At 46.5% G+C, this 14,026-nt stretch overlaps 3 protein-coding genes across 3 annotated transcripts; all 3 read right to left on the bottom strand.

Moving 5' to 3' along the window:
* Positions 1-903: 903 nt before the first annotated feature.
* PENARI_c040G03757 (uncharacterized protein) lies at positions 904-1,911 on the bottom strand (the record flags this gene model as incomplete). The annotated part of the gene is made up of 1 exon (XM_022637070.1): positions 904-1,911. One exon carries the CDS (start codon positions 1,909-1,911, stop codon positions 904-906), a length of 1,008 nt encoding a protein of 335 aa, XP_022483086.1.
* Positions 1,912-3,145: 1,234 nt separating this feature from the next.
* PENARI_c040G00580 (alpha/beta hydrolase) lies at positions 3,146-3,959 on the bottom strand (the record flags this gene model as incomplete). The annotated part of the gene is made up of 2 exons (XM_022637060.1): positions 3,146-3,487; positions 3,546-3,959. The coding sequence occupies 2 exons, from the start codon at positions 3,957-3,959 to the stop codon at positions 3,146-3,148; spliced, it is 756 nt and encodes a 251-aa protein (XP_022483053.1).
* A 3,272-nt stretch (positions 3,960-7,231) lies between these two features.
* On the bottom strand, positions 7,232-8,423 carry PENARI_c040G07594 (zinc-binding alcohol dehydrogenase family protein; the record flags this gene model as incomplete). Its single annotated transcript, XM_022637079.1, has 3 exons — positions 7,232-8,173; positions 8,233-8,252; positions 8,306-8,423. 3 exons carry the CDS (start codon positions 8,421-8,423, stop codon positions 7,232-7,234), a joined length of 1,080 nt encoding a protein of 359 aa, XP_022483078.1.
* Positions 8,424-14,026: the final 5,603 nt, after the last annotated feature.

The following is a 14,026-nucleotide window of genomic DNA, read 5'->3' as shown; positions in this document are numbered from 1 at the left end:
GCTTAGTGAGAGGGACTACCATATCCTGATGGATATACCTAGAGCCTGTTGCTGGATTTCCGCTCTCTTTGTCCTGACGTATATAATGTATATCATATATAAAATTTGTGGCGTAAAAATCGGAGATAAACTACCCTTCCTTGAAGTATGGTGGCTATTGGAGTTGTCTGTCAATTAGGAGACACATAGTCACGTCCGTAGCTGAGTCGGTGCTAAGTTTAAAGGGACTCTCAATATCAGAATCCGTGCAGTAGGAAGCTACGGTCGCGCAGCTGAACGAGCCCAAGCAGACCTTTAGGTTTATTATCAAACGACCTCACAACTTTGCACTGCACAACACCGGAACGCAAACGGTACAGCCGCGGTCATTTTCCTTTGCGGTAATTATATCTCCAGCTTTTACCACGTGGGTATCCTCAAGACTATGGCATTGAGAAATATCGCAGGATTAGTTATGTTTCTTGTGGGTATTTCCAACAGAGTATGGGATCAGCTATGTGGCTCTAACAGTACACTCCAAGCCGGAATCCATATATACAAACCCAAATGTTTCCAAGGGCTAATCCTCGCCCACCTAGTAGTAGTTCAGCGGCTGATGTCCCATTTATAAGAATAAAAATGATGCATCCAGGACGATAGCGCGTAAAGAAGGAGACATTATAAGAATTTCTAGAATTGAATGGCAATTCATACGAGAACTTGCCATGGCCAAAAGTTGAGATAGTTCATCAGTGCAAGATGAAATAGGGCGGATTGAACTTTATCAAACGTGCGATTCATTCCCGCCATGCTTTACTATCTAGCCTGACATCCTCTGAAGACAGCAGTAACTGACAAAAAGCAGTCAGGTAGAAACAGTGATATGGTAACCTCATCATTCCTACTATTTCTGTCTCACGTCGCCTACTGATCATCCGTCAGCCCCACCATCTTCAGGGAGTCTTTCCAGAGCCGAGCCTCTTTCTCGGCATCATACGCATGCCCTGCAAACCCTACACCGGCAATCTCATGATTGTCATTGCCCCGTGTGGTTTTTCCGCACTCAGCAAGATATTCTCCACCCTTCTTCTCCCATTCTTGGCCAATCGCAGCCCACAACGTCGTTGCAGCCCCCTGCTCTGGCGACTTCATCAGTTTATACGCCTTTTCGTCTTTCTTGAACGCTTCCACCATTGCAGGGTCCATATGCTGCATAAGCGCCGTTGCAATCATGCCAGGATGAACGCTGGTAGCGTGGAGTCCTCGCGACCCGTAGCGCCGCTCAATCTCGTTGGCCATGTAGATATTGGCGGTCTTTGATTGTCCATATGAAACCCAGTCGTTGTATTCAGTCTTCTCAAAATTGTAGTTGCCTGATTCATTGATCGAGGCTACATGATGGGCAGAAGAAGAGACGTTGACGACTCGAGACGAGAATTCAGGGCCAGCGCTGGCGAGGAGAGCTGGCTTCAAAAGCTCAAAGAGTAGGAAATGGGCGAGGTGGTTGACTCCAAACTGCATTTCAAAGCCGTCTTTAGTGTGCTCCAACTTGGGCAGGGCCATGATGCCGGCGTTGTTGACTAGGACGTTGACTTGACCGTTCGACTTGTGGAGAATGGCTTTCGCGGCAGCACGCACGCTGGTCAAGGAAGTGTTGTCCATCTCAACAAGTTCAACGCGCTCTCGTTCGAGGATTCCGTCTAGAGCAGACTTGGCTTTGTCTAGGTCTCGTGCCGTCAACAATAGCCTTGCTCCAGTCAAAGAGAGAGCGCGAGCTGTCTCAATCCCTATTCCAGACGAAGTGCCTGTGATGACGATAACCTTCCCGGCTAGCTTGCCCTCTACTGCTTCATCCTTGATAACCTGGAGAGCTGTTGGACGAGCGTCGCCGGGGCCAGCAGGGTTCGAATGAGCTTCTGCGTAACGGGACATCGTGGTTGAAAAGAGAACTTTGGCTGTCTAAATCCGGGTAATAACTGGAATGCAAATAGCTTTGATGAGTTTAGGACTCAGCGTTTGGAAGCATCGGTGAACTATTTATCTTTTTCCGCCTTCAGACTTCTAGCCCCGTGTTCACAGAATTTTGCTTTGCATTTCAAATCACTCGGATTTAACCCTAAAGTCCAGGACGCCGTGGACGAGAGTGATGCTAAGAACGTGTTTGTATTTCAAAGCACCGGAGTTCTGAAGGTCATCTCGGAGAGACCTAGTTTTCTTGGCCTTTCCATAGTTCAGACCCACCACCTAGTGTGATGACCTTTTTGCCGTTTCCGGCCTAGCCTTCCGAGCTAAATGCGCGTACCCGCCTCCCGGGGTTGTAGATGCCATAGGCTCGATGACACTTTCTCCTCTTTCGGCCTAGCTCGCGTGACTAGTTAGGCTTAACAAAACGTTCGGACTTAACGCCAACGTTGATGTCTATAGCCGCCATTTACGCATTTGTATTACACGGACAGGACTTGGAAAATTCTAATCTCTGTCGGCTTGCAGCTAATTTACGCATGACGATAGTAGGTCTGTGGACTGTGCGCTTAAAGCCTCAGCGAACTGTTCTCCGCATTATCGATTATAAAATCAGCCCGGTAACTCACCGGTAAGTCGCCACCACCTTACGACCCCCTGACCAGGTCACTCCCAAAACACCATATGAAATGCGACGTTTACCCAACAACTTCATATCCCAACAACTATTGATTATCAGAGCTCATGGTTTTAAGGTATAGTCTCGATGGTGATCTAGCATATCTAAAAAGTCTCGCCAATTTTAGATTGTTTTGCAGAGCAAGGATATATGTATTCACAGCTCATAGGGTCAAATTTTTAAGTAATACAATAGCGGAGTCCTTAAGTTACTTCCATGCTAAAATACGTCATAGGTTCTCATGCTAAAGAATATGTTATGTGTTACTAACTGGTCACTGTCAATAAGCGCGGAACATGGGGCGATTTACTTTAGTAATATAGGACGTCCGATATAGAGGCGTTCTATTATAAGGTATCCGCAAAAGCCGAAGGTGTAGTTCGAAAGCGAGAGCCTCGGGCGTTTTATGTCGCAATATCCTCTTATCCTCTCCAATGAGAACACATAATTGATAAAAGCTTGCACCAACTGCGTCCCTACCACGGATGGAACCGAAGCCCGCTGATCTCGTAATCAATGTTCAATCTAATTTACAACCTCTACGTCACTCGCGGCGGACTGTACCACATTAGCAACAGCCCGCGGTATACTGAGCATAGCCGAGTGGCTTCCAGCACAAGTACGTGTCCGCACTAGCCCATCACCGGGCATAGCTGCCATAGCCTGCTGCACAGCCAAAGGAAAACAAGCATCTTTCTCGCAAAAGAGATACGTAGTCGGCACATCACGATAAGCCTCATAGTTGAGTGGAGTGAAGAAGCTCGGTTTGGCGTGATAAACCAATTCACTAGCATACTTTTTAGCCGTGTCTTCGTCAAGATCATTATAGAACTTGGGAATTGGATCGATGCAGTATGACTTCTCGCCCTATGGATTTCGAAATATCAGTTATCCTCCAGTCAATGGAACCTCCAGCCCAACTTACTTCAAAGGTCATGATTGAAGCTGCTCCGTCTGGAAGAGACGAATTGACGGATTGGCCCGCAGATATGAGAAACGCTGCCATATATACGAGAGCAACTACTCCACCCTTCTTACCCTGTGCAGCTATGTCTCTGCGTGTGCGGCCCTTGACGGATTCTGTGCCAGGGATACCGCCGTAAGAGTGCATGACCACAACCACCTCTTTCCCTTGGGTGATCAGGTTGTCTAAATATCTTTTCTGGATGTGGGCGGCATCATCGGCAACTGTTGTTGATGTTGGACCACCGACAGACAATAGTGTAAGTGTTTCCGCGGGATACCCCTGTGTCCGTAGGAGTGCTGCTACTGGTTCAAAAGTGCTGCCCCGATGCCAGGCTCCGGGGATAAGAAGAATGGTTGGTTTCGGGAGAGACATCTTCGTTGTTTAGGACGTTGTAAATGGCATGTGTCGTCGAGGCCGGCCAGTGGCAAGATCTGGACAACTGAGACACAGAAAGCGAAATGCACCTTATATGATGAGGAAGCCTGATTGTCTGTAATGCAGAAAGCCAAGGGGTCCTTTTACCCATTTGACGCCTCCTCTCCGGGCTTTGAACATAACAAATGAGTTTACTAATCACAGCCGAGGTTCTCCTTTTGATTACCGATCAGCTTGATGTTGAGCCGATTCTCCGCTGGAAAAAAGAATGCCGGTAAAATGGGGCCTATATTTTATTTATTTGCAGAGTGTATTTTTCAAGCCCGCCATATGACGTTAAAAAATAGGTAGATTTTGTTATTCAAAACTTTCCCTCCCTGTCTTCTCTACATTCAACCCTGCGGACAAGATAGGCAGGGACCCAGACTGTGCTGCAAGGCGGAGGACGTTTCCTCCCCGCACCTTTGAATGACTGTTGACGCTGGGAAATTATGTAGAGACAGACCGATTAGTTTTGAGCGATCTGATGGGTGGAAACCGAAGGGTATGAAGGCTGGCACCACAGCTCCAGCACTTTCCCCTTCTCTCTCCTCCCCCGTCTCAGACTTTCAGTATTCGCTGCGGAACGCACACTCTTTCCCCAAAAGACTAGTAGACTCTTGTCGCAGACTGTACAGTATCAGGTTGTAACTTGCTAAGTCTGGTGTGGGTCCGGAATCCATAAATCGCGATTATGAATGCGGACCGGAGAGGCGGGTGTTAGTGTTAGGATTCTCCCTTTCCCTTCAGGTTTAGCACCTAATGTCCCCGGGGGCAATAAAAACATGGCATACATTATAGTGAGGGCGATATGTAGAAGCGATGAACTTATTATCAACCCTTGGTTATGCCATTTTTTGCTTCTACTTGCTATCGTCTGCCGTACCCACGGCCGAAACGGGCTTAGTGCGGAAAGTGGTTACGATTACAAATCGCGCCCACCATCAACTAACTTAGTTAACTAACTCTCGCGACAGCGACGAAACTTTCGCCACCATCATTGCGGAGAGTACTAACATCCGCCTCGAGTAAACATGCAGCGATCCAAGAGAAATACCCTGATTAGTGCAAATGTTTCGTCTACGGAACGAACATCGAAGCGTACTATTAAGGTACCCGTTTCTGAGGTGGGTTTGAGAGGACTCAGACATGTATACTTGTGCCCGACGGGATTCTGAGAGATTATAGCACCGAAGGCTACAGCGATTTTCGAAAACAGTTTACCCCTCAGATACTCACACTTTGTTTCTCGGCCCGTACCCGAGACAACGCTAGGCCAGATAAGGCTAGCTCGTACATGGAACTGATCTATAAGTGGACAATGTCTTACCACTTGCCCCAATAAGAGTTTAGCTTGTTTCGGGTACGGGCCCAGAAACGAAGTTTGAGTGTCTGATGGGTAAACTGTTTTCGAAAATCGCTGTACAATTACGACTGGCACAGCAAGCCTATCGCTACCGCAAGGAGACAGCAACCTTGTCTTTGCAGCATCGACTTGAACATCTACAGACACAGATTCAGAAACTACATCGGACGTTCCAAGCATACAACCATAAAATAGAAAGGTCCGGTTTATTATCTTTTGATCCGGCTCTCGAAGGGAATCTACAACGATTACGTATGCAGTTTCTTGCATTTTTTGCTGCAGCAAATTCAAGTAACGAGGGCAGCAGTGCAATTCAAATGAATGGAATCGCATCAACTATGACTCAAGGGAGGAAACAGGGGAAGCACACGCAGCAGTTAGAAGACGATTTTGAGTCGGCCACATCAAGACCAGTCGATGGTGGCCTCCATCTAGCTTATCCAACCTCCTCGTTTAACAGTGCCGACCGCGAAGAAAACAACCCACGAGGCAAAACATCAGCCCAAAGTTATTCATCCTTACCAACACCTACCCTGCATATTGTCAACCGTTTAGAACCAGTGCCATGCGCTGTAGATGAGAGTGCTTTTCTTAAAATTCTGTGCCGCTCACATCTCCTATCTTCTTCCACTGCCCCCTTCCGCGAGACGTCTTTTAAACGCCGGTTGCATCGAGCCTGTCTGAAAAACGGATATAACTTGTTGGTAGATCCGACCTCCGATCCAGACAATGTGAGCCGGGTATTCAGGCTCCCATTGACTCTGTCCACCCGGGATTCCATAGTCCAACAGGTGAAAGGACTTCTGGAAGGTGGCTTAAACGAAGCCCTAGAGTTGTGGGATATGCCTTTCTTCTTGCTAGGGGGCGCGGGGACTCACTATCCTCGAAGGGATCGCACAGGAAAACCTATCCTTCCTCCGAATGCCTTGCCGATGAGTAAATTCATTGGTGCTTTTGTACATCAAAGGACAGAGCCACAATACTTCCAGAGCGACCATGACCTTCTAGCCGACCTAGCCTCAATGGTGAGTGGCTTGATTCATATGACGTGGAAGGTTATCTCAAGGAGAAAGGTATCTTCTTGAGTGCCGATACTGCATTTTGCAGCGTTCCCGCACGTGCATCCTGAATAGAATTCCGGTCTTCCGACATAACAGGTGCCAACGCTCAACACGTCATGGGCATGGACGAATCAACCCTGGGACATATGCATCCTCATAATGCGGATCTCATGGAACCACAGTCGAGAGGATGGGGACCAGACATACAGGTACTTTTCGGTTTTACCACCATTTATCAACGTATGAATGACTGACTAATGTCGAAAACTGGCGCAGGATGTAGACCTTTTTCGAAATTATACCGATCCAAGCGGTTCTTGGGTCCTGGTTGTGGGACTATTCATTGATCGTATGCACTTATTGAACCTAGATTTGTTGGTATTGCCCTCTGACAAGAACAGATCTTATTCAGTCCGGCATTTGGCTCGGTCGCTGCCCTGCGTTTCGCCGAGAAGACGTCGAGCATACATTCCGCCTCGCATTAGGTAGAAACTTCTTGGACTCTTCGATGTGATGTGTTCATATTCACAGAAATAAGCCTGTGCACACAGGATGTGTGCATATCAAGCTTGCTGTATACCTACCAGTCTCCAGCTAGTCTGTGCTGACGGCTAATTCGGACCATTTATCTGTCACTATAAAATACTATTTGTTCTCAATGCTTTCCGCGTGGAACCTGGCGATACCTGGAATGGTGTTCATTACATGTGACAGTTTGACGTTTGTTTAAGAAACTTATGATACCAAGCACGATGTGCGATGACAAATGTGCTAACTGATAAACAAGGTTGCGAAAGTACCTATCATTCGAGAATGGAGTCCCTATGATCGGGATGCACATGAGTCTTAGTTACCGCTCTACCATCACGGTAGTCGTCTAGCAGGTTGTTGACTTTTATCGCGTCAAGTCCGTCAATAACTTCAAAGTCTAACGGCTTTAGCTCGCCATTTTCGATCCAGCCTGGCAACTCCCTCCAGAACTTGGCAGCCAGCTCTTGGTGCAGGTCACTAACTCCGAGAACTTGGTTTTTCTTAAAGCCAGCGGTCTTTGTAGCTGCAATTGCAGGATCAGCCTCTCCACGCACCAATGTTGCCAAAGACCCTGTCTTCGTGGTCGACAGAAGCGAGAGCGCCAGCCGGTGGCTGACACCACCCGAGTAAGCACCATTTACCGTGTCAAAGGCGTATAACAATTCATCGCCAACCATTGCACGGATCTGATCTTCCACATCCGCTGCCTCCCGATCTATGATATGAGTAGCACCAAAGTCACGGAGTGATTGGCCCCCATCGCTGCGGACCTTGGCTGTTGCAATAATCTTCCCAAAGCCTGCGAGACGAGAGAACTGAAGTGCAAATTTCCCACTATTAGAGCCGCCTCCAATGATGACAATGGCTTCATTCGCGTAGTCCAAATCGTGGCCCAGGAACTTTGGTGCTAAATGCAATCCCGACGAACTGAATAGGGCGATAAAACTCGCAATGGCATTGACGGGGAATGTCGCTGCCTTGTCAAAGCTAACATGGTGTGGTATGGGAGCAGCAAAGTTTGCGTCGAGGATGCAGAACTGCTGCAAGCCAGCTTGGTCAGGACCACCCGACAGGATATTAGACTGCCCAAAGATGCGATCTCCAATGGAGAACCTTTGGACGTCTGGTCCTATCTTCTCGACAATACCGCTAATGTCATTTGCTAGGATTGCATGAGGCAAGTACTTCTCCACAAGTACACCTCGATCTCGACCCTACAAGGGATTAGAATTCGACAAAAACTGAATTGTTCGACAAGTCTTCTCCACGATACCTTTTGGTCATGAGGATTAACTATGGGCTGTTAGCTCTTCTTTCATACAAATAAATGCATAAACGGATCATACTCCCGGCTGTAATGATCCTCACAAGAACTTGATTCCCATTTGGCTCAGGGACAGGTCGCCTGCCTAGTACCAGTGGCCTTTGGACCTCTTTGAGGATCAATGCTTGCTGCTTATCCATTTCGTATAAAAAGCTCGTTTGTCCCGCTGAGTTGTAGAAGGGAATTGAAATTATCAAGGAAAGTAGACAGAGGATGAACAGACAACCCATTGATCTTAAGGCGAGCAAACATACGTAACTGAGTCGCCCTATTTTTAAGGAAACCATTAATCAGCCGAAAATGTGGGTATTTCTAATCAGACCTCTGACCTCGGCCAAGAACCGATATGATCGCTCATCTTCGTAGGGGAACCTTATCCCATCCCGAACTATGGTAGCTATTTTGACTAGTCAAGGTCTAACAGGATCAGCCACTAGTTGGAACAGGTTCAACTGTTTGGCGAGACGTCCCACTCCTGGCCTCGGCTGATCTGTTCTTCGCTCATCGAAGGGCCCATTAGGACGCCGGCCGAGGCTCAACAAATCCTGATAACTAATCTGTCTCAAGTTTGAGCCAAAAAAGGCTTGGGGTCCACTACGTCACCCTCGGTAGCTTCGTTGACTCATCATGCACCTCCTTGTACTTGCGCTTGTATCGACATCCAAAGGGATCTACAGCGGCTTCCACAAACGCTTAAACGCCTCTTGCCTATAAAAACGAACAAGCCAAATGTAAAATGACCTCCAGCTGTGCTTTCGAAAGTCTACACCGACCCGCAAAACCAGGCACGACTCAAAGTTCTTTATGCGATGGATTCATTGATAGCAGAGTCATGGTTAAAGGTGATGACGTTTCCAGCACCGCGCAACATCGCATCATCCTCCGTGCTACTCGCTAACTCAGTTTAGGTAGAAAATGCCATTGGCCAACGGCCTCAATTGACCGGCGATGTCTTTGCTATGCGGGAGCAGTATAAGGCACTGGCGGATGGGGCAAATGCAACCCGAACTATTTCGCCCAATATTACCGTCGGTAAGAGCGATTTTCGGGCTCCTGTTAAGTACGAATATAAGATGTGATCCCACTCACTGTGCACACAGAAGATATAAAACTCGGTCCCAATCTCACCGTGAGAACTTACACGCCAACAGCCCGTCAAGCAGAATCTAACCCACGCCCAGTCGGATTCTACTTCCACGGGGGCGGGTTTTGCTGTGGTGATTTAGACTCCGAGGACGACTTCTGCAGGCTTCTAGCCGAACGCCTGCCTTGTATTGTCATCTCGGTGGGCTATAGGCTTGCACCGGAGCACAAGGCCCCCGCTCAGCTGGATGATGCGCTCGAGGCTTGGAACTGGGTAAGTTGCACAACTTATCTCACCATCTCACTCTGAAAGTTAAGTTTTGCTTACATTTCAGGCATACAACAACGCGAGTACTTTGAACGGTGATCGTGGGAGATACTTCACTGTTGGTCAGAGTGCAGGGGGTAACCTCGCTCTGGCAGTGGCACGCCGATTGATCGTGCTTGGCCGGAAACATGAAGTCAAGGGAATCGCAGCCATTGCTCCGTTCGTTGTCCACCCGGACGGTGTTCCTTCGCGTTATATGACCCAATATCGTGCTTTTGATGAGCTCGGAGACGGTCCCATCATCACGAAGCAAGCCATGACCCTTTTCTACAGTTGGTGACGCCTATGTATTGACAATCCGACATTTCGTTGACCAGGGTGGTTACAGAAGCAATCCAGGCGCCGCCCGACGACCCAGACGTCTACGTTCTCAATGCGGAGGCGGATTTACACCAGTTCCCTCCGACCTACCTTGCAGTCTGTGGGATTGATCCACTGCGAGACGACGGCCTTATCATCCACGACGCCTTGAAGACAGCTGGGTATGTTGGCCCTCGCTTTAGTGCCTGCTATAAATGTTTGTTCATTCTAACCTTGCCTCTTGCGGGGTTCCTGTAAAACTGGATTATTACCAAGGTTTGCCACACGTGTTCTGGGCTTTTGAGTGTCCTGCTCCAAGTGGTGATTTCGTGGCGGATGTCGTGGCTGGTATTAGGATTTTCACGCATACTTGACAGAACATTGCCACGCAAGACTAGGTCGACGGTGCTCAAGGTATGTTATTTGCAGCAGTGCGCTGATAAATTTCCTTGATATAAAGGAGTTTGGCGACTTTTTTCTCAACTACAGGTAGATGAGATGAACTGAGCAAGGTGGACGACTGATTTGGACCAAAAGTGGACTAGTGATCACTAAGTTAGGACTAGCGCAGTGGAACAGACACACTATATCTTCAAAGCAGGATGAACGTGCCAAAAACGGAAGTTAACTGTAGAGAAATTGTCGGAATGAAGCAGATAAGTAGATCCCCAGAGGCGGGAGATACTAGTTAACTATCTCCCTAAAGATTAGTCATATATCTGAGCCCAAAAACCCGAGGCTCTGACTTAGAGTACCGAATAGGTAATCTAAAGGGAATATTAATAGCCGGAGCTAGTCCCAATACAATATAGTACATCCTGGCATTAGGATTCAGGAAACAATCGAAGAGTGTAGGTGGTCACACCAGTTTCGGGAAGTACTGTAAGATCTACCTTGTTTGAGCTAATTACTGATGCAACTTGACCATCCCAATACTATCAGAACTCAATTATATTGACAACGTAAGGCAGACGAGGCAGACAATAAGGTTGTTGAAGGTAAGTCAAAGAAAGCTGGTTGTATGATGCTTCTAGCTGTGGTTATACGCAGATGCCAAGATGTCGAGTGTTTCAGGTAGAGGGGTATAATCCAATAACATTCTGTTTTTGTTCAGCTGAGGTGGTCAGTGCAGTGGTCGCGCGACCATAAAGCGGCTCTCACCCTAAACTCACCCTGGCGACGCCCACCCGACTACTGGCCGCACATAAGCCACACGTCGGTGAGTTAGTAGTGGGGTGGGTGACCACCAGCGAATTTATATTTAATAACAAGTTTGGTTCTCCTAGGCGGCCGTCTCTTCCTGCGCGAGATACTCCCTGTTCTTGTTGCATCATGCCATGATAGTCCACGCAGTTAGCAGGTCTGGTTTCAGATGGCTTATGTTGGACCCCGACCAGACTTCAATGGTGCTATATCAGCAGCGGAGCATGATATATCGCATGACTCCGGGAATACACCTCAGGGAAAGTAATGACCGTCGCTTTAATCGCTGTAATGGACTTCTACGAGAGATTGGGTGGAATATGAATCCTAGTTACTGACGGGGAATTACAAAGTTGCGACGGCTCCTATATGTAGGAGCCGATCAAATATTCCTGAGCCAAAGCTCTCAATAAAATGGTTGTCCTCGAGGCAAACCGACTTACTCTCGTCATCGCTATACGATGTAGGAATCTTATCGTAGGGTTGGTTTGAGTGCCTCGCAATAGTCATCTGAAGCAAGTCCGTTGACTACGCAAGGAACAGAGCCTATCGCATAATCATCTTGAATTGAGCCCACGATCCGTATGTTCGAGCGACAGCTCAACACATGGCTCTACACCTTGTAGGTCTTATCTTGAGCGTGCAGTGTATTGCGTGATCATAGTTGAACAATGTTTGAATCCGATCATCTCAATCGTTAGAGGCTGTACGCCAACTTCATGGAGAGACCAGCAGGGGTCAGAAAATGCCTTGCGGAATCGAAGCGATGCAAATTGATGCATCTATGATATGGGTGGCATGGCAAGAAACCGCGCTGCCTCCGTGACTCGTGAGACGTTGACCACCGCTCCATTCACCGCCCGACCATTTATCACAACATTGATGTTTCACCACAAACACACATCTCACTATACCAACACATATCAACTCACATCAACTCACATCAACACACATCAACACACATCAACACACATCAACACACATCAACACACATCAACACACATCAACACACATCAACACACATCAACACACATCAATCGACTTCTCCACGACCCAATTGGATCCGGACCCAACCCAACCCAACCCTAGCTTTGGGTTAGGTTTTGGGTCCTGACCTCGGACCCAATGTAGGTTTTGGGTTATACTAGGTGACCCAATAAAACCCCTAGGCACCCAATTAAGTAATAAACATTATAAATATGGTAAGATTTTATTGCTTCACAACTTATGTATTGTGGAGCTATGATTTTGAGTATTTTAGTTATATCCTTTCTCTAATTTTCCTGCTAGATTTTAAATATAAATGGAATAGATTGTAATTCAATTTTATTATTGTATATACCACAATTCCACTAATAAGTCTTAAATATATCGTCCTTCTTTCTTTTCCGCTTTCTCCCTAATGCCCGTAGCTAGGTGCTATTCTCTAGTAGTAGAGGCCTAGTATCACTATCATTATTATCACTATTATCACTATTATTATCTATCTTTATTAGATTATTAGACCTATTAACTACAGATACTAGTCATATGTTCCTTCCCACTCCGCCCCACTATATTGGGCTAATAACCAACCCACCATTTTATTTTTCTTCCTACACCTCCCCTATTGCTCTAATTGCAATAAAATTAGGACCAAAAAATAGCAAAACGGCGTAGCTATCTACGTCCTAAAGGTCAGCTATTATCTATGCTTATGAGAATAGCGCTACGCAAGTGCAATTAGCTAATGACTTTGGCTACTCTCGGCGTACAATCTATAATACGCTAAAACGCTATTTAGAAGGCGAAAAGCTAGAGAATCGCGAAAAAAGCGGCCGTCCCGCTATTATTAATAAGCGCGCTTACTCTTATCTCTACTTATAGGCACGTCGGTATCCGTTTTAGACCTATAAATAGCTAAGTGCTACTACAGCTCAGCATCCGTCACCCTCCACTATTCGTCGAATTGTAAAGCGATTCGGACTCGGAAAACGGCGATCGAAATAGAAAATACTAATTAAGCCTCCTCTTATAAGGAAGAGGCTAAAATTTGCGCGAAAATAGAGAAGTAAAAGCTTCTAATCGTGGATCTTCTCGGACGAGTGTTTAGTATAGCGAACCTTAAACTTTAGACCACAATAGTGCTTTCGTATAACCTCGGAGGGCCTTCGTAAAGACCTTGTGAATACTAAGGCTTACGTTAAAGATATTTCGCAAATAGTTTAGGCCGGAATCTAGCTAGGAGGTCGAATAGATTTAATAATTATAGAACGTGATAAAGAATCGCCTTTAGGGAGGGGTTATACTATGAAGTCGTATATTTCGACGCTCGAAAAAGGTCTAATACCAATCTACACCCCTAATTTAGTATTTCAGCAAGATAACGCGAGGATTCACCTAGCAAAGGATACGTAAGAGTGGTTTGAAACTCACGGAGTATACGTCGAAGACTAGCCCGCGCACTCACCCAATTAAACCTAATTAAACCGGTATAGCGCTAGCTAAAAGTGAAACTTTTTGCGATGTTTCTAGAGCTTATTAGCCAAGGAAGGTCGGAGGCAGACTAGAAGTATTTTAAAAAATGCCTAGTAGAAGCTTAGAAGGCATTAGATTAGGCAAAGATAGATTCGCTAATATTGAGCATAGGAAGACGTTTGAAAGCAGTGCGGAAGGCTAAGGGGTATTACACAAAATATTAAGCGAATTTTTGAAAGTGCTATTATTAAGCAACCCTGAAATTTTATTATATTATTATAGACCATTAAATGGTGGTGCTATATACTGTGCAAGTGATATATATATTTTGAGAGGGGACGGCGGGTCACAGCCAGGTCTAGTTGGGTTGGG

This window comes from Penicillium arizonense (genome assembly GCF_001773325.1).
Source record: "Penicillium arizonense strain CBS 141311 chromosome Unknown PENARI_contig040, whole genome shotgun sequence".
Classification (NCBI taxonomy): Eukaryota; Fungi; Ascomycota; class Eurotiomycetes; order Eurotiales; family Aspergillaceae; genus Penicillium; species Penicillium arizonense.
The sequence above is the reverse complement of the archived record's forward strand: the minus strand, read 5'-3'. Positions and strand labels throughout refer to the sequence as shown.